Source organism: Apaloderma vittatum, unplaced genomic scaffold (genome assembly GCF_000703405.1).
Source record: "Apaloderma vittatum isolate BGI_N311 unplaced genomic scaffold, ASM70340v1 scaffold4453, whole genome shotgun sequence".
NCBI lineage: Eukaryota > Metazoa > Chordata > Aves > Trogoniformes > Trogonidae > Apaloderma > Apaloderma vittatum.
In genome coordinates this window covers 3,911-23,581 of record NW_009706263.1, presented here as the reverse complement: position 1 = coordinate 23,581, position 19,671 = coordinate 3,911, and the positions used below count along the sequence as shown (strand labels likewise).

The 19,671-nt window shown below is 37.9% G+C and overlaps 1 protein-coding gene across 1 annotated transcript; it reads right to left on the bottom strand.

Moving 5' to 3' along the window:
- Nucleotides 1-8,804: 8,804 nt before the first annotated feature.
- On the bottom strand, nucleotides 8,805-19,435 carry ACADSB (acyl-CoA dehydrogenase, short/branched chain; the record flags this gene model as incomplete). The annotated part of the gene is made up of 10 exons (XM_009865707.1): nucleotides 8,805-8,955; nucleotides 9,627-9,726; nucleotides 10,362-10,499; nucleotides 12,118-12,207; nucleotides 14,867-14,959; nucleotides 15,356-15,481; nucleotides 16,668-16,838; nucleotides 17,267-17,473; nucleotides 18,296-18,396; nucleotides 19,276-19,435. Coding segments are annotated over 10 exons (1,257 nt in total), but the record flags the coding sequence as incomplete, so codon positions are not given.
- Nucleotides 19,436-19,671: the final 236 nt, after the last annotated feature.

Genomic DNA, 19,671 nt, shown 5'->3' with positions numbered 1-19,671 from the left:
ATTCAGACTTCCAGTCAGTGGGTGCTTTCTTGCTCCTGGTTGCCACAGAAAAGTCAGTTTTTTTGTTCCTTAAGTCCTTGTACTGCTTATTTACATATGAAAAGGGAAGTTTATAAAAGAGCTTTCCTATTTCACTGCATCTAATAGTTAATAATTTAAATCTGTAGCCATTATCATCATATAGATTGACACAAATGGCATATGGATCATTCTGGGGATGAGGGTTAGTTCCTTTTAAGGGAGAATTGTTTTAGTTTGTGCAGGAAATTAATCAGGGGAATGGGCTTTGTGGAGCATGGAGCAAATCTAATCTGTTCTTTGTTCAAATTTGCCTTGCTCCAATTCCTAGCAATTGTAGACAACATGCTCTTTTGTTCGGGAGCCACTTGTTACATGCATAATTAGAGACTGCAGTAGCTGTGTTTAAAGAAAAACTGTTTTCCAATGTAATGTGTGATCTTGATAATAGTATTTTCATCAAAGGTAGCAATTACATTCATTAAGCTGGGACTGGCAAGGCAGCAAGGAAATTAAGTGGAAGGTGAATAAAAAGCTCCCCGTTTCTTTTTAAAATCTCCGTCTCTTTATAAGTTGAAATGCACCATGTTGAGCTGCAAACGGGAAAATACATACAGAACATAAAAAAGAAAGAAAGAAAGAAAAAAATAAAGTCCTCCTTAACCTTTCTGAATAATGATCCAGAAGATATCCTAGGGACACCTACTATAGATGCACTTTTCAAATTAAAGGGCTTTATTCTACATTAATTTCTTATGCAAGTTTTAAATGAGCTCAACATATGATTCAGGTCTTTAAAGGCTCCAGGGCTCTCTAGGATTAATTCACTGTTCTTTTCACACATAAATTAATTGTTTTGTGTTCTCAAAAACAGCAAACAGCTCATAAATCAACCAGTTTAGAAAAGATGCAAGGCTGGTACCTTTTGCAAATCACTGAAGTTTGCTATTTACACTTCCTTATTATAATTTGGAACTTTTAAAGGAAAAGCTGGAAAATACAACAGATGTTGTTAATTCTAAGCGGATTTCTTAGGCACATAACTCGTTTTAGCAATTTGATTCCCTGAAAGACAGAAGTTGTGGAGCACTGAACAGCCATTCTTCCAGCACTCTGATTATATTTTTCCCAGTTAATAATTCAATTACACATCACTAATGTATTTGCAAACATTCCCATATAGAAATAAGATAGTTGTAGGTTTGGTTTCCAACCCTGCCCCCCTTCTTTTGGCCTTAAGCCTTGTGAGATTTGCAGACGGCAAAATGTGAAAATCTGAAGATGTGAGTCTCAGAGCCCCAGGAGGGCAGTGCCCAGGCCGTGGGCTCCCCCAGGCTCTCCTGCTGAGCGCACGCACAGGAATCTCATTTTTTAACTCCAAAATGTCATTTTTTTTTTTCCCAGGCCCTGCATCACAGGCTGAGAGATGGGGGAAGCGAGTCCATTCCCTCGTCCCTTGGCTCTGCGCAGCCACCCCAGCAGAGAAGTCAGTAGGTCGGGTGAGGGCTTAGCCCTTAGCTTGGCACGTGGGTCAGAATACTCCAGGGATGTCGGCAAAGTGTCATCCAAAGCGGACGACGCTGGCAGCAAGCGGGGCAACTTGAATTTACAAGCACTTGGGGCAGGGCAGGTACCATGCTCCCTCCTGAGCAGGGATGCCCCAGCGCAATCTCGTCTTGAGGCACGGGAGAAAACCCAAAGCGTGAAGGTGGCCATCCATAACTCCTAAAAGAACTGTTTCTCCCTCTGCCCTTTCCAGAAATAGAATGTGAAACCACAGCATCTTGGCCAAGTTGGAATTTGCATAGTTCTGCGAAGCATTTCCTTCAGTTAGGAATGATTTAATTATTCTTCACTTCCTCTTTTAGAAATCATTCCTGGGTAATAAGGTTAGCACAGAGCAGATATGTTTCAGTCAAGAAATAGATGTAATTCTGTGCCAGAAGGCTTTTACAGTTTAAAAAAAATAAAAAAATTTGGACACTTCTAAATAGAAGCAGCATTATAGAGGAGGTTGGCTATTAAATTATAATAGTCTGGGACACCAGATCATTGGGTGCTTTAACCTGGTGCTGTGTCAGCACCCTGAAGAATTAAAGGACAATCACAACTCTCTTGTGGCCCAGATTCTTACTCAAGGGTAACAAGGCACATTTTAAATAATTATTAAAAAACTACAAGCTGTGTTACCTCCAGAGGACTGTTTATCTCTGCGAATTGAATCACTGAAGGCAGACTACAGGAGAGCTAAAATACTTCTCGCTTCAAATGGGAGACCCGTTGCTGCACCTTACTTTGGACCTTGGAAACTGTGAATTCTGTGTGGCAAATATATTTTGTGACAAACAGCTCACTCAGTCTAGCATTTATTATTCAAGCAACAATCAAAATAACCTGTCACATAAATCAAATGTAGACCTTGCTGCAATTTAACTGAGAAAATTCTTTTTTAAAGCTTGATTGGACAGACAATGAGGAGACCTAAGTGATTTGGAATTTAAAAAGGGGGCATAACAGTTTGTGTTTGGTAGAAATTATACAGTGGGACATAAGGAATTTTTCTCTGAAGATGGGGAAAACAAGACCGTGGACGTAAATACAGCCTTCGTGCCATAAAATTATCTTCTAGTACACAACAGGAAGTCCCGAAAGATTTTCAAAGTTTAAAACATACATAAGCTGAAAAAAAGTGCTTTGTCTCAGTTCTTATGGGAACAATTGGAGCAAACACTGCATTTGGTGTGTAAACATCCTCTCTGTCAGGAACAGAACATATAACTTGTTCCTTCCTAAGGTAAACAGCATCAGCTTTTGCACTAGAACACCTCTGCTTCATACCAACTGTCTCTTCAACAGCTCCACTAGCAAAAAAGAAGTTCTCTGGAGCTTTTCAGTATTTAACTTCATTTCCAGAACCTTAACTTTAATTTCTGAATTATTCCTTGGTTATTTTTAGGTCAGTTTAGCAGAGTTGACAAAAAGCTGTTCTCTATGAGATTAAATGAAAAAAAAAAAAATCCCAACAAACCCCCAAAAGTAAAACGTTGTACCCACAACTCAGTATAATTTCAAAGTTGGCTTTTTCACTTCAGCCAGTGTGGGATGTGTGATACTGTGACTCCATAAACAAAGCTGCATCAGGTAACACTTTTTAGCATAAATAATCTTTGCAGCTTCTGGGACTCTTCACCTTTCCTGCTCTCTACATTTTGAATCCCTACAGAAAATCAAAACACACCCAGAGAAGGTAGTGTCTTTGTAAAATGTAATTATCACGTCTTTGGGTACCATCTAAAGGCAGAAAAACTCAGCGACTCAGTGTCAAATTAAAACTGGGCAACCGCTCTGGTTATATTGAAAAATCTGCATTTAATTTGCATCTTTAGGATGCAAATTAGCAACAGAAAAATCTTGCAGCATGTTCTAAAAACAATCAAGGCCAAAAATATCCAAGACACTTGCAGCAAACGTGATGAAAAGGATGATCAGAAAATTATTCTGTTCCTCTGATGGGTAAGTCACCATTTAAAAGTCTTGGCTGAATATCTGCAAGAGGAGGCAGGAAAGCGCCCCTCAAGCAGGAGAACATCAGCTCTGGATGCAGGTATCAGAGCTTCTTGTGTCCCATCAAGTGAAGATCCAATCAGACTGTTGGAGTGGAAACTTTTCAAACCCACATCAACCAAATTTACGGTCCCACCATGACTCTCCAGCCATCGTTACAGGTGAGCCAAAGCTCATTTTAAGCCCTGGTAACGTCCGTGAGGTAAAGTCTCTCCTCTGCTGAATGCACCCAGAGTACTCCAGCCCCGCCTGATCTGGTGATTTACAACGAGATGCGTTTAAAATTGTCACAAATTGGGACAATGGTTTGTGTAACACTTCAAAGTGTAAGATATTTAGAGAGCAGAATTCAGTTTCAGTCCATAGATGCTAGGTGAGCCCCAAAATACACAAACCTGCAATGTGGAAGCTGGGGATTTATTGCTGTATTTTAGGTTTTCCTGTCACTGTTAGATGTTTTTATGTAAGAGAGTGGTTACAACTTGCAACAGCTTTCGTCTCTTCAGATGTCCCTGTAAAATATTTGATGAATGTATTTTTCTGCATGCTCAGAAGCCCTCATGTATATTAAATAAGTCCAGTTCTGAAAGTGGTGGTTACTTGGCTACTGAGACAGTTTTCTGTCAGGTGAGAAGTGCTTTTTCTTTAGAATCTTTAGTGAAGGCACCTTCGGATTTTTTTTTACATGCAGAATTCTCCATTATCAGTAGCTCTGCAACTAAGCCACACAGAGGAAGAATAGTTTCAGAAAGATGTGAATACAAAGGATCTTGAGGACCAGAAGAATATATAAAAATGCTATCACCGCCTATTGACACTATATGTATTTGCATTTTAAATTTTTTATCAGAAAGAATGTTACATTGTACATTGCATGTTCTTTTGACCATTAATATGTGAATCAACATTTGAATGCTCTGATCTATGAAAGAAGCTATTAGGAAACAACACTGCTGAGTACTAGTGTATCAGTTATTGCACACAAACAAGAGTATTTTTAGAAGATAATAAAAGCCAAGATTTCCAAGCAGCTTAATAATGTCTCTAGCATCAGATAATGAGAAATTCCCTCAATGCTGCTAAGCTGGACTTTGGTAATTATATCAACTGATCTTAGAACTGGCATATTTAACTGAAATAATGACTGTCAATCCTATTTGTTCGCCTGGAATTCAGAATGTACTGGATGTGTGACTGTCTGTGGTGTGGGCTGGGGAAGAACTCGCGCTTCCTTTCACCTGTGTGTACAATCAACCACACTACGTAACTCTCAAAGCCAGAAGAGTAAGTTCTGACTGCGTCCCCTCACCCAAACCTAGACTGAGGAGTTACACTTCAGCGAAGACAACTCCTTGCAAAACCCTCTTCAGGGAGTGTATTTCAACACAACACAAAATGACAAACCGCCTGAAAACGCTCTGGGAATCGCACAGTACGTATTCATCTGCGCGTCAGCTCTCACTTGATTTGTGCCTCTGCCACCGGTTTGCGCAGTGATAACTGGTAAATATTTATGAAGGATTTGTGGTAGCTGTTGGCCACTTCCACATAATTCTCTTCGGAGAAGATCTATCACACTGGTGCCCCAAATACATCCTGGGGTTGAGGAAAAACATTTCTCGAGCGCTCATGTATCCAAAAAGCAAGCTCAGGAAATTCAGGCAGCTGCTTTTGAAGCCGCTTCAAACTGAGCTCAGTTTGGCAGGAAGAACCTGAAATGTGTCTCTCACCGAAAGACTTCCAAATGGAAGTGCAATAACATGCTAATTAGAAAATCCTTTACATAGCAAAAGGCTCCCAATGAACAATTACTCTGTATCTCACATAAGCCTCTTCCTACCACAATCTTTATATGGGGAACAGAAAATATGGATGAAAGAACAACAGCATAGAAAATATCATATAAAATGTTGTATTTGAGTATTTCCCAAGTAGCAATTAAACCTTTCTGTGGAAATCTGCTGCAGACCTTTATCAGACACCAGAATGTAACTAAAGAAACCTGACAGATGATATAAGGATTCACTCCCAGTACAGAAATTGCAAGATCTAGGAAAATGTTTAAATGACAGAACCATCATCTCACATACAAGATTAGCACTCTATCAAGTTAAACATCAAATTCAGGCACTTTTTATTACATTCTCAGTACAGGTCTCTTTCTTCTAACCAGGGAAGCCTGGATGCAATATTTGACCCCGAAGATGCTGTTCCAAGGCAACAGACTAGATTGACTAAAGGCATATATAAAGGGAAAACTCACCAATATGAATACATATTGCGTCTAAAGCACTTTCCGTCTGTTATTAGCACAGAAAGCCTCAGAGTGTTTGCAACGCTGGCTCCGCGGCCCGACACCTCCTAGTGCAGCTGGCCCCCATCAGCAGTCCTGTGCCCACGGTGCCAAACGGAGCAGCCCAAGTTAACCCATTCCATAAACCCCCATCCCAAACCGACAGGGGGTGGGAGCACAGGCAGCTCTTCACAGCGCCTGGACAACAGCACAGGACATTTTATTACTAAACCAACATCCGTGCCTGGAGTCAAGACTTACAGGCACGAAACAAGTTAACTCGTTGCGCAATCAGGGACCAGAATAGCTGAGATGGCCACGGTGGCAACGTGTCCTTTTAAAAAACAACAATGAAAGAAACTCAGTGGTCAGAATTCATTTGTGCGCATATTCCTCCACAGGATTCTGTAAACAAAAATCAGATACAATACAGACATTTCCTTCAACAGTCATCGTGTGCAGAACACAGAATACAGGATCAAGAAACGTGGAGTATTTACAGCTGTAACATTAGTTAAAGGCTTGACCTTGCTTTTCAGAGAAGAACTGTTGAGTAGCTGACGAGGCCATTCAGGTTGTTCACTAAGGCACTGCAGTTCAGATATGGGAAATTCCATCATTTTGATTTTTCCCCCGATTATTTTTTCAATTGGATACCTGACACACTTCTACAAAAAGAGACAGTCCTTTTACATAATCCTGGACATCCAGCCCTTAGCAATCCTTCACACAGCTCTGCACTTTCCTCCATAAAGGGTTTGCTTTTAGCACTGTATTAAGTCAGTAAAGTACTGTCACTCATTTCCTAGCCTCGCTCTAAACTGCAGAAGCCAAGCTGAGAGAATACCTCAAATTAGGAGACCTATTCAAAAGTAGGAATCGAAACCCGGTCTCTGCAGACACTCACGTTAGCAAAGCAGGCTAAACAGCATCAGCTAAGACTGCCTCATGTAGCACAACTCATCAGATTAATCAAAGATTTTGTAGTGTGATTACAATCATTTTAGACTCGCAGATAGACTATGTTGAGCAGAATAATTGTTGTTAACTGTTGCAGTGTCTGTAGTCTTAATTCTAGTCTAACAATCTCCTCAGCCACCTCAACCCAGTTGAAAAAAGCAGTCTCCAAATAATCTGAAATGCATTAATAATAATGATAATAATAACACTAGATAAAAACTTCAGAAATAATCTAGATGACCCTTCTACTCTTGTATTTTCTGAAAATCCCAAAGCTGTTGATCAACCTGATACGGGGGAGGCTTTTTTTACTGGCATAAAGGATAATTGTCACGTTAACTCTTCGTCTGCCAACAGGAAAAGCACAGATGCAGGGGGTTTAATTCACTAAAGTAGTTACTTCCCTTTGAAGCTGACAGAAAGTCAGAAAACTTCTTAAAAGCGTTTTTCTTCCTTGCTTGTTTCTTTGTATAAGGCACTGCAGTCTTCTTGTTTTACAAAGTCATACCTGTTAAGTGTCGTTTGCCTAGTTTTGCTAGGAAATCCTTTGGGAGTCTCAGCCTGTAACATTCTAAGTTGCTCTCAAAGCAAATCGTCAGTGCTAGCAAGCTTTAAAAACAAGATTCTTCTAAGTCAAACAAAACCAGAAAACCAATCCTTCCCTCCCCAAAACATTCGAAACAAATTGCAAATTACAACAATTATACTGATTTTTCATATATTAAGTTTTCTGTCTTTTGATTCTTCGTTAATTAGCTCTGCAGCACTGAAGAAGTTTCTGCTGTGAATAAAATGCCCAGCAAAAAGCCTAAGAGAAAGAACTTGGGAGCTAGAAGGCACTCCAGAATTAAGGTACATACCTGAAAAAATTTGCAGCAAGGGTTACAACAAGGCAGCGGACTGATGGGCACTGGGAGTGAAAATGGCAGCTGGATATCACCCACTCTCTGCAAATCTACTACGGGTAGATTTGACATGAAGAAAATTAACTCTACCCCAGCACGTTTCAAAGTAAACAGAGAGGGATAAAAAGCAAATACTTCTGCCCCTCTGTCACCTTCTTCTCTCTCAAGAGGATAAAAATTGACTAGAGAACCACTAACTTGCAAGAGAGTTTTCTAGACTGCAAATCAGGAGTCTCTCCCTAGCTCCCAGGAAGGCTCTGAGGATTAAAGTTTGTAAAATGCACTGAAGATGGAAAGGCTGCTGTGAGGCCGTATCACAGCATTCCTCTTTCTTAGATTATATCTCCGTCTTTTAGCAGAACTACTAGAGCTTTTTTTAACCCCATTTCACAAAGACTTCAACTCAACCTTTTACAGCAGGAGAACTATAAATAGCCTCTTAGATTAAAACCCTTAACAGCAGAGAAGACTGGAAAGGGAGGTAGATATTATCCACCTCTCAGTACTACAAATTGGGTCTGGAAGGGCTTAATTACCAAGATATACTTAAGAACACACTAAGGGCTGCTCTAAAAAATTACTCCAATTACTGCCGCTCCACAGACATCGCTCCACCTGCGAGAGGGGAAACCATCACTTCTGCCTCTTTCCACATACCTCTCGGGTACCCTGTGCTAGCAAAGGACATCGCGAACAAACAGCAGTTTCACACCACGCAACGGTTCTGCTGCACGTGGAGAGCTCTTCCTCCCAGGTAGCTTTACAGCATCTTTCACCCAGGCAAGCCAAGGATTTGGCTTCTTTCATTTTCCCTTTGAAATCTCTAAGTGGAGATACACTGCTGGCAAAACCTCAGGCAACAAATTCATTTAAGCCAATGTCTCGGCTTAGAAATGTCTCTGGCAGAAAGAGATCCTTTTAAACCACAATTTGGATTTGAATGTGGAATTCATTATTTCACATGAATTACACACTCACTCCCCCAAAATCGGGAATTCATGATTCTTCCTTGTGATTTAATCTGTGGTGTTGTATTCCTATTTAAGATGACATTAAGGATTTTTATAATTACAAATAGATGTGTAATTCACAATGAATGTTTAGTGAAAAAGTTTCTGTCAATAGCCAAGAAGTCCTTATGGTTTCAGTACTCCTGTGCTAAGTTTTTTGCAATGGTGCTCAACTGGATATTTGAAGTGCCTTCGTATATTGTACCTGAAATCAGAAGAAAATAAATTAAAAGACTATAAAACCACAGTGAGTATATGAAGAGAGGCCAAGATATGTTCTAACAGTCCAGTTAGAACAGGGCAGCTTTACTGAGCAAGTTCTAGAAACAGAACTATTATTTACATAAATATTAATATTTTACTCTCTGAAACAATTAAAATATTCTTCTGCTGGTACAACATAATGACAAGATGTTTTCCAGAAGAGCAATTCCCAAATAAGAAACAAAAATTAAGTATTTACAAATGCTATTAGCAATAAAAGTCAAAGAATATTGTTAGAGATGTCAAACTGTTAGGCCCAAGGTTTATACTGGTAAACAAAGAAGACTTGAAAACAAAACCTTCACATAGATTCAGATCCTAAAGCCAAAACTAGTTATTTTTTTTGAACTGCAATTGTCTTAATAGAATGGGACACAATATGTGCATCTGTATTTTATTGGTATCTAATTAAACATTTTAAATAGCCTTACATACACAGGTATTTGTACCTGAAGTTTTACCTTCTCATACCTGAGCTTTTGAATCAGTGTTGGCTACAGTCTCATGGAAAAAAAGTTTTTAAAAAAATAAAATAAAATAGCCAGTCATTCGTCCTCAAACTTTAATGCTACCAATGCTACCAGAAACACTTGTTAAGAAACTGTCACTCACCTATCTTGCAGTCACGATAGTACTTTTCTATTGGATAATTCTTTGTGAATCCAACACCACCCATCCATTCAATACATTTACTAGTTGTCAGCGTTGCAACCTATTAAGATAGTTTCAGAGTTATAGATTCAACTTCACGCAGGTGGTAGTAATTTTTATTCTACTGAAAGCAAAACCAAAAGAGCAATTAAAGCAGTTACTAGAACAAGTGCTGAGAGGAAGGACTGATGTTTTTGTATTCATCTTGCTTATGCAAATTATTTTAGAATAACAATGACAGTTTTCTAAATCAGAGGACATCAAGAATTCCTTCACCATTACTGCAATAGTTCATATGCTGCACTAAGAAAAAGCCTAGCAGCAGTACGCAAGACAGCAATTACAAACAGGCAGAAGCAATCCAGTTTCTAACTGGATTAAGGCTCATAGTTGTGACCAGCAGAGTTGAAACGGTCACAGATGAAGTCTCACCAAGCCATTTCTCCAGTCACAAAATCGAATTGTGAGAAAATGAAATCTCTCTAGATGCCTGGTTTTGAAAATTTTATTTAGTGGCGTGAGCAGTTCATTCTCTGGTGGCCTAAACGATATTCCTCATCCAGACTGAGAAACAGAAATGAAGTGCATGCACAGATTTCACAGCAAAATGTGAACTACAGGTTATACATTTGATAACAGAAGAAACTTTCAAACAGCAACAAAAGAAACCCGCTGAATGAAGGAACTGCCAGTTACCTCAGCAGCGTAGTATTTGGCCATGCTAGCCTCCTTTATGTACGGCCTCCCAGTTTCCACGAGACGAGCAGCGTTGTAGGTCAGCAACCTCGCTGCCTCCAGCTGTGTGGCCACCTGAGCGATCTGATGTTGCATCCCCTGGAAGAAGTCAGACAGAACCAGGACGTAGTACTCCACCGGGATTTCTAGCAAAAACCATCCTTTTCGCTAAGGATCATACCCAAGCTCTAAAATAAACCCACAAAATCTGTATGAACTAGTAATTCCACACTCCTCTGCATCTATTGACACGAATGTTGGGAAAAACCTCTGGGCCACCAAAGTGCTTTTGGAAACTGCGCTCCCATTTTCTCCTTCCCTCTTCCTGGATTCAGGAGTACTGGGGAACTTGCTGCCTGACTGGCTGGACAACAGAGCTCAACATGACCCCACGTGCAGCCAGGAATATCAAGGAAAACTTCAGCCAAATCCTAAAGTTCCTGTCAGGACCACAGAGACAGGGGTAGGTCAAAGCTGTGAAAATAACCAAGAAAAACTTGAAAAAAGTATCTTTTAAGTAAAGTGGGGAAATAGCAAGATGACAAGAAGTTCTTCCCATGTCCCATAACCATGAGTCAAGAATGAGAAGCAGCATATAAATCTGGAAAATGTGACTGATGAATGGGTTCAAAGGGAAGAAAAAAGGTGATGGAGCTCACCTCTAAATGGTGGGTATTACAGAAGAATAGGTTTACTTAAGGAGACCCAAACATTATGATGATTGAAAATGAACATTTAGTTGTCTAACTTGCTTCTCAAACACAACAAAATCTTTCATGTTATTACAACACTGCTCCCTAAAATCTGCAAAAATGTACATGCAGGTCGAAATAACAAAATGATTTGGCAATTATAAATTTCATTTCCCATTCAAAAGATGCAGTTGCAATGATGATTGAAAATGAACATTTAGTTGTCTAACTTGCTTCTCAAACACAACAAAATCTTTCATGTTATTAGAACACTGCTCCCTAAAATTTGCAAAAATACACATGCAGGTCGAATGACAAAGTGATTTGGCAATTATACATTTCATTTCCCATTCAAAAGACACAGTTGCAATAATTTCCTAGATATCTGTGGGTGCTTCCTAAAATTTGTATAAATTACTAGTAGTAATGTTCCTTCCCTTCATGTGAGATGTAGGTTTCTTTTAATAAAAAAAATTATCATAGTAATTACAATTATATATCTTCCTTACTAAACTATACATCATTTTTGCAACAAAAAGGCTTGTTTTAAAATACAGATATTATCATGGAAACTAAATGTTTTTGCATAACACAGGAAATCTAATAATTCTATCAGTCTTCCTCATCTTTTTATAATTTCTAGTGACTCCAGAAGAAGGCCTTCTACTAAACCTGATGAAATGGTTTAAAAACTGGAACACATTCAACACACTGAGATATCAGAATCAGAAGAGAAAGGAGTTCCATGTGTATTATCTTCAAAGGCAGCGAATACACGATCAAGAAAAAGGAGTTAATAATGTTTTGAAGTTTTAAATGATTTATACGGTACTTGCAAAAGCGCATAGCACTGAATTTATCTATTTTACGTAGTAGGTGAATGCTTATCTGAAATGATTTTGATATTTTTTTCTCAAATATTGAGAAGTAGAGACATGATGAGGTGGAGAAAAATTATGTACGTCAGATTACTCGTTTTACTGACTTCTTGGAGGAAACTTCCCACGCATTCAATTAACAAGTACCTGGAAATCGAATACGCTTTTCCCAAACTGGACTCTCTCCTTTGTATAAGGAATTGTATGGTCAAAACACCCCTGTGCCAGTCCTAACATCTGTAAGAAATAAGGCAGATGTTAAGTAAAAATTACTTAATGAAATGCACCTAACGAACAAGGTAATAGTCAATGTTCTTCTAGTCAGGCAGTTCACCTTTGTAAAAAGCTTAGTATTTAGGAAAAAAGTTTTCTTCCTACTTAAGGATTGCTAAAACTACGCAATGCTAAAACAGCTTTATTGTATTTATTAAAATATAATAAAGGTTCTACATAGAATCTCAAGAGCCAAAACTCTTGATCTGTAACTAAAGATGTATTGATCCACATTCCACTGTATTAAAGGAAAAATAATCTGAATGATTATTCAAAGCGATTTACATAATCAAAATAATTTCTTATTTTACAAAAGACAATAGGCTGTCCGAATTGACAATTTATTCCAGAAGTTAGAAAACTAGCACAGTGGAAGAAGAGGTAACGCTTCTTTCAGCATCTTCTAGAAAAAACAACTCCACAGAACAATTTTAGAAGCCCCCGCTGTCTTTTCACACACTCTCCTCCCTCAGCAGCAAAGATGGTAAAACGCAGTTGTTAACTGGAGGATAACATCAGGGAAAAACCACATACAAACGTTTATAAGGAAGTAACTCACATCTATGCTAGTGTCCAATTTATTCACCTAAAGAAACATTATGAAATCTAGAAAGTAAACTAGTTTTACGTTTTTTTAACTACTAAATGTTGAAAAGTGTATTCCATTTCAAAGAAAATAGCAAAGAAAGGACCTCCCTTTCATGTATCTTGGAATACATAGCTATGAATAAGATCAGTCGGTTCCATTATATAGCTGCCCTCTGAACCTACACTTTCTACCTAGTTTCTTTCCCAGGAAAAGCAGATGTAGAATATTAAATCAGGGGAAGCATCAAACGAAGGGGAAAAAAAAAAAAGTAAAATAATGGCATGAAGAACTACCAAAAAGTAAGGTAAGAGTATAGGGTAAAACTGGAATCTCTCACAACTTTTCTAAGTCCAGATGCAATACAGGATACAATATGTAAGAGTATAGGGTAAAACTGGAATCTCTCAAAACTTTTCTAAGTCCAGATGCAATACGGGACACAACACAGCAGTCACACCCAGCAGCTTAGTCAAACTTCTTTTAACAACCTACGATAGCGTGTGGGTATTTTTGGACAAACTCACCTATTGAACTGAAAGCCAAGGGCCCCAAGAAGACTAAAATATGACTCTGACTGGGCCCAGACTTAATAAAGTAAAGCTCTAGGAAAAAAACCAAACCACGTTACAGAGGAAAATGGGTATGTGGGAAATAACAGAAGAAATCAGTGCAGCCTGACGCAAATCAGCTGTATGGCTGGATTTGTTGCCACCTTATATCCACTCACACAGATGAACCAAATCCATCAAGTTCAGCACCTGCAGTAACACATGCAGCAACCTTGCGCTACAACTACCTCAAACTGTTTTCACAGCCACAATTACATTTTATAAGAGGTTCATTATCTTTTAAAACCATTGATACTGCAAAACTAAATTCAATCCTACAGGGCTTCAGAACTGCTGTTCTTGTCTGTTCAAGTACATTTCATCGGAAGGTGCCAAGAAAGTAGTAACCAAGAGATAACAACTACCTGACCTTAACTTTTAATTAGGTTTTCACTGTAACTTCGAGTAATTAAGAGTATAATCCAGACCATGTATTTTACTGCCAGACCCTCTATATTATTTATATCTCTGGGAACAATGGGGCCCACAGCTCTAGTTTTTAAATGCTGTATCGGGCAAAGTTTAATCACAGATAATCTTCAGAAATGATGGAAAAGCCAACCCACTTAGCAGCACAATACACTGCCACAGGAAAGTCTGAATTTCATAAGCATGATTATTTCTAGTCTGCAAACTAGGACAAAATATAAAGCAGATTGTGGCACAGACATACTACATCCTATACAGCACAACTACATCCATAACAAACAAGGAAAAAAGCTTATTTTCAAAAGTAAACAAAAAAATATAAAAACTTGTCATAAATCATTTTATTATAGGGCTGAATCTGATTTCCACCTCAATCAGCAGCAATCTAAGATACAAATTGAGTTCACAACAAAATACAACATTTTGAAGTAACTCCAAGGTCAGCAAATCCCTAAGATGCCATAATGTGTGCTTTCAAACACAACAATGAATTAGGACACTTTTGATATAAAGAAACCGTATTTATTTTGAAAATAAGTTGACTTTAAAAAATAAGTTGTTGGGCAAACATCACAAATTAGCATGGGACCACATTTAGCAATCCCATACAGTCACAGATGGAAGCATTAATATTATACATTTCAGTGTTATATTTTCCAAAGCTAGTTTTCTTTGTAAAATAAATTTGCGTAATGGAAGATAAAAAATGTTGATATATTTCAGCAGCAATACATTAAGCACCAAACACAACCTAATTGCCATTTAATGTTTTCTAAATCTATTGCTTATGTCACCGAAGGGGAATTTTACCATTTACAGTAGTTTCACTATCTTTCTGTAACTTAGATACAGGAATAGTGACATCTAGTGGCAATTTCGTTTTTAATAAAGTATTTTCTAAATACTTTGTTCTTATTAGCTGCAAATATTTTGTAAATTTCAATCCAAATCCAAAGTTCTCTACCGGTTGTATTTAATATTAAACAAAATTACCCACCTGTGCAGCAATACCTATTCTGCCGGTGTTTAGCATTCCGATCGCATACTTATAGCCTTGTCCAACCTGTCCCAGGATATTGGTCTCGGGAACCTACAGAATAAAACCACTCAATTATTCCTACTCTGTTCTGCTTTGCAATTGCTAGTAGGGCTTTCAAGTGAATCACTGTATTTGTTTTATGTTCCTCGTAAGTGAAGGCATGAAACATAAACCAGACATCTGGTTCCTAGAATATCTGATTAGAATATTCCCCGACACACATGATTATAAACCAATGACTGAGAAAAAAAAAGTATCAAAATCAAAGAAAACCAATCTCTCTGAAGGCTGTTCTGAAAGACCAGGGAGGAAAATGTTAAAATTTGCCAAATAGTCTATCTATGAAAAAAACATATATTGAGAATTTAGTTAACATTCTTTCTTTAGATGTCATCAAGCTCTAGTCATACACCAATTATGCTTCAACAGCTGAGCAACTTACAATACCTTAACATTTTCAAATGTTACTGGGCAGGTAGATGATGCTCTAATTCCAAGCTTGTCCTCCTTCTTCCCTACATGTAGTCCTTCTGTGTTGCGATCTACTATGAAGCATGTAATTCCCCTGTATCCCTAGGATGAATTAAAAAAAATAATCAAGAACTGGTTTTTATACAAATATCACTAAATGGTGGTCTAAATAGCTCACTCCAGTACTAAATTTTATGCCTGTTTAATACGATATTACGAAATAAAACACTGGCACTGTCATCTGTTCTCTCTCTGTTTGCTAACTATGGTTTATCAAAGGCCAGACATACCTTCCTATTAAAATATTTCAGCCTTAGAAGTTCTCTTGCTAAGACCGGGAACTGGTGTTATGTAAATTAGACAGGATTGTGATGCCTGCCTATACTGGAAACCACTGGGAAAGCAAGTTATCGCTGTGCAGTGAAGTCAAGTGTATTACACGCATAACTTCAAGCAGACACTCTATTATACAGTTTCTAAATGTTACGCTGCTACAGAAACAACTCCAGATTATATGGCAATGCACAGCAGTTAACAAATACAGGAATTGGCTTATCAAACAGTTTTTCATTGTATGTAGTGCTCAAATCATTCACCAGCTTGTGAAGAAATAACTAACAATTCAGAAAATGATACTATATTCAAGTGTTCAATACACTGAAAGAAAACCCCCTGTTCTTTAGTCAAAACATGGAACTTTAATTGTAAAATTGTCTAAGTTAAATATTTAAGAAAGTTAATGTAAGAAGCTTTAAAAAAATAAATAAAAGGCCTAAACAGTTTTGTATTTGATTATCACTCTATTGTATTGGTATAGCACATTCTAAAAAGCCTGCAGCTGACTTTTCTGAATCTACAATCTATATCCAAATTTGGGACAAAACTTAAAACGTGTATATTCAACCATGTATTTTTTCCTGAACATGCTTTGCTGTTGTAGTCCTCTTAGTTTTCCAGGGCACATAGCTTTATTTCACCTTTTAACTATAACAACTTGTAAGGTAAGTCAGGAGGGTTGTAAAGATTTAGACTATCAGTTCTTCTGTAACTCAGAGTAATACTAATGCAGCTGTGCTCTACATCTAAGCAACTATGATTCTGACACTTTTATTCTCCCTGTTGGAATTTATTAAATTGCTCAGCAAGTTCTCAGATTTTGTTGGGAAATACTTGTAAAGGTTTGCTTTCAGCCAGAAAAGGTTCAAAGCACACTAACCTCTAACATCAGATTATTAATACGAAATTAATAATTTCATATATCATCGGCAACTATTCTTTAGCAACTTACTAAGGACGGATCCACATTTGCCATCACAAAGAAAACTCCTGCGTGTTCTGCTAAGCTAATCCACATCTTTGAGCCATTGATAACATAGTAGTCTCCTTTCTTTTCAGCTCGAGTCTTCAAAGAAAAAGCATCACTGCCAGATCCAGCCTCAGAAAGACAGAAACTGCCAATCTGTCAATTGAAGGGAAAAATTCATTTGAATCTTTACTGCATGTAGAGGCACAACATACCTTCGGCACTGAAAATGATTATAAACACGGACAAGGCTCTTAAATTCAAACATTTTAACCTACTGCATTGAAGTAACTAAGTTTCACACATGGAGATTAAGAATAGAAACACCATGTAATTACATGTCTCTCAAAGTCAACTGCTTTAAAGTTCTTTTCCACAGTAAATTAAATTTTCATTAAACTAATACGTGCCTTTCCACTTTTACTTCTCAGCTACTGGTGACAGCACATACCTATATCACCACAGAGCTCAGTTTTCCAAAGTTCAGACATACTTTCCACTGCCACTGAAAAGATCCCACCGGCTAACATCACTTAACTATTAAAAATCATATTGTAGTTCAGTAAAGTAAGAATTTGACTCACTGTATCTTTAGCGACCCTGGGCAAGTAAGTTCTCTTTTGTTCTTCTGTTCCTAACGTGGTAAACAACTTATTTGTCAGTGTATTTTGGAGTTCACATACAAGAGCTACAGATGGATCAACTTTGGCCAATTCTTCTACCGCCAATATGATTGAAAAAAATGAAGCTCCAGTTCCTCCATATTCTTCACTAAGCTCAATACTCATCAGCTGCAATGTAAAACACGCAAATAGATCAAGCGGTTGGTTCCTGTCAACAACTTGTTAGTCTAAGCTGATACTTAAAACATTAAAATAAAAACCACAGAATATAAGTATCTCCAGATCCTTCCCCAAGACCTGTTTTCCTTCAATACTTTTAATAAACTAACAATTGTTCACAGAAGTTGACAGTCAATTCATGCAAGAAGTAACTAACGTGCAGTGTACAGGCCAATCATCACCCAAGTTTGATTTCGTTTTCCCGAACAACTGCAATCTCAACAGAAGTCTAATATTTAGAATTGTTGCATAAAACGACATTCTAAACACAGACAAGCTTAGTTTGATTGCAGAAAAGGCTAAAATTGAAACCAGGATTGATCAACAGGATATCTGCAACCCAAGTCCTCATGGTTGACCAGTAAGAACATAAAGGACTCCCAATAACCTTTTCCAGCAACACTGAGCAAAGTCATGGCAGTTCTAGCATCGTATGCAATTATGCTTATCCAATTAAAAAAAAAAAAAAAAAGGGTGGCAAGGGGAAAACAAGGAACTCAAAGAAAAGATGGAAAAGATGAAGAATGTGGTATGGAAGAGGGAAAGACAGATAGAATATTACGGTAAAAGACAGAGTGATAATGCAGTTAAAAAAAAAAAAAGAGAGAAAAAGTTGCCTTGCTGTTGATAAATCCAAAATTTTGGTGATACACTAGTTCATCTGAATCCCATCCCTCAATTTTTTAATCCAAAAACCTGAGAAATGCAGAGCTTGAGATTCATAAAATGATGTCACTTTCTGAATAAAAGATCAGGTAAAAGGGTGCAGACCCCTTGTTCAAACAATCCCTGTATTACGGACTCTTCCATTTTTGCATTCTCATCCATCTTTCGCACCAAAGGTGCAACTCGTTCCTGAGCAAACTTTGTCACTGTAATGAAGAGAAGAAAGAAAGTGTGTAAGTATTCGAACATTCTCCTTGAAGATCGATCTAAGTCATGTGGTACTTCTGACAGGTTTTACACGTATTCCCTGACTCTCTCAGACAAGTTAATAAAAGGACAGAAAGTTGCCAAGCGGAACAAGGTGATGTGTCACGAGGCTCAATTATCATTGTTTTCTGAACTCAGCTACAACTCTTTAAACTGAAACAAGTACTTCCTACCAATTCAGAAGCTTTGAAAGCAACACTTACAGAAACATTGGTTGACCCAAAAAGAAAAAAAAAAAGAGAAAAATTTCAAAGACATTCCTTATTCGGTTTGCTTTGCCGTATTTCTCTAAAAATTAAACCTGCAGTTTGGGAAGATGGTCTCAGGCTTTAACAAGTGTTGAGTGCAAGAAATTCTGTAACACTATTTCTGGTTAATCTTTTATAAGCTCTCTCCCAGATGTGCAGGTTTTCACCCTTTCCCCTTTGCTCTGAGGATCCCTTCTGAAACACTCTCGTCTTCACACAGGCCTGGCTGCACTGCAGACACTCACATCCCCTCTGTCACCTTTCTGTGTATACTTGAAATATCTGAAGTCCAGCCTGAGCAGTTAACTGCAGCTGAACTAAACACCTGGGGAAGGGCACAACTCAATGTCAGGTAACTTCACTTCCGTGACAGCAGCAGTTTTAAACAGTTACCAGAGTAAATTGCCCTGTGGTATGCAGTTTTCTCTTGTGAACTAAAGCAGTTTCAAAATGAAGCGAAAACCCCCACAACAATCTCAACATTTAACTCAAATTAAATAACGACTAGAATTAAGCTAAAATTTCCCTTCCGGTTAGACATTTCCGAATTTTAACTACACAGGTAAGTACCCATATCCTTCAGCATAGTCTCCTCTTCGGTGAATGCCTGAAGCGGAGCACAGACGACTCCTTCGCTGGCTAGATTCAGCACAGGTTCTGATTTGTAGGATCTGAAGACACATGGAGAAGTCCTCCATGGTGCCAAGTACGCTGGCAAATTTCTTTTCAGCTGTTGATAATAAATACAGAAAACACAAAACAGTTAATAGAATTAGTATTTGTATCCAGATAGCAATACAAAATTTTGCCCAGTGTTTTTATTCAGTAAATACTTAGGATATATAACTTACATTCAATGTCTAGTTTCAAAGTTTTTGAGAAGATAAAACCCTCCCTGATAGCTCCCTTAATTACTCTTCTTTTAATCTGAAATAATTTTCTTTCTGGAAGTTTGCTAACAGGATG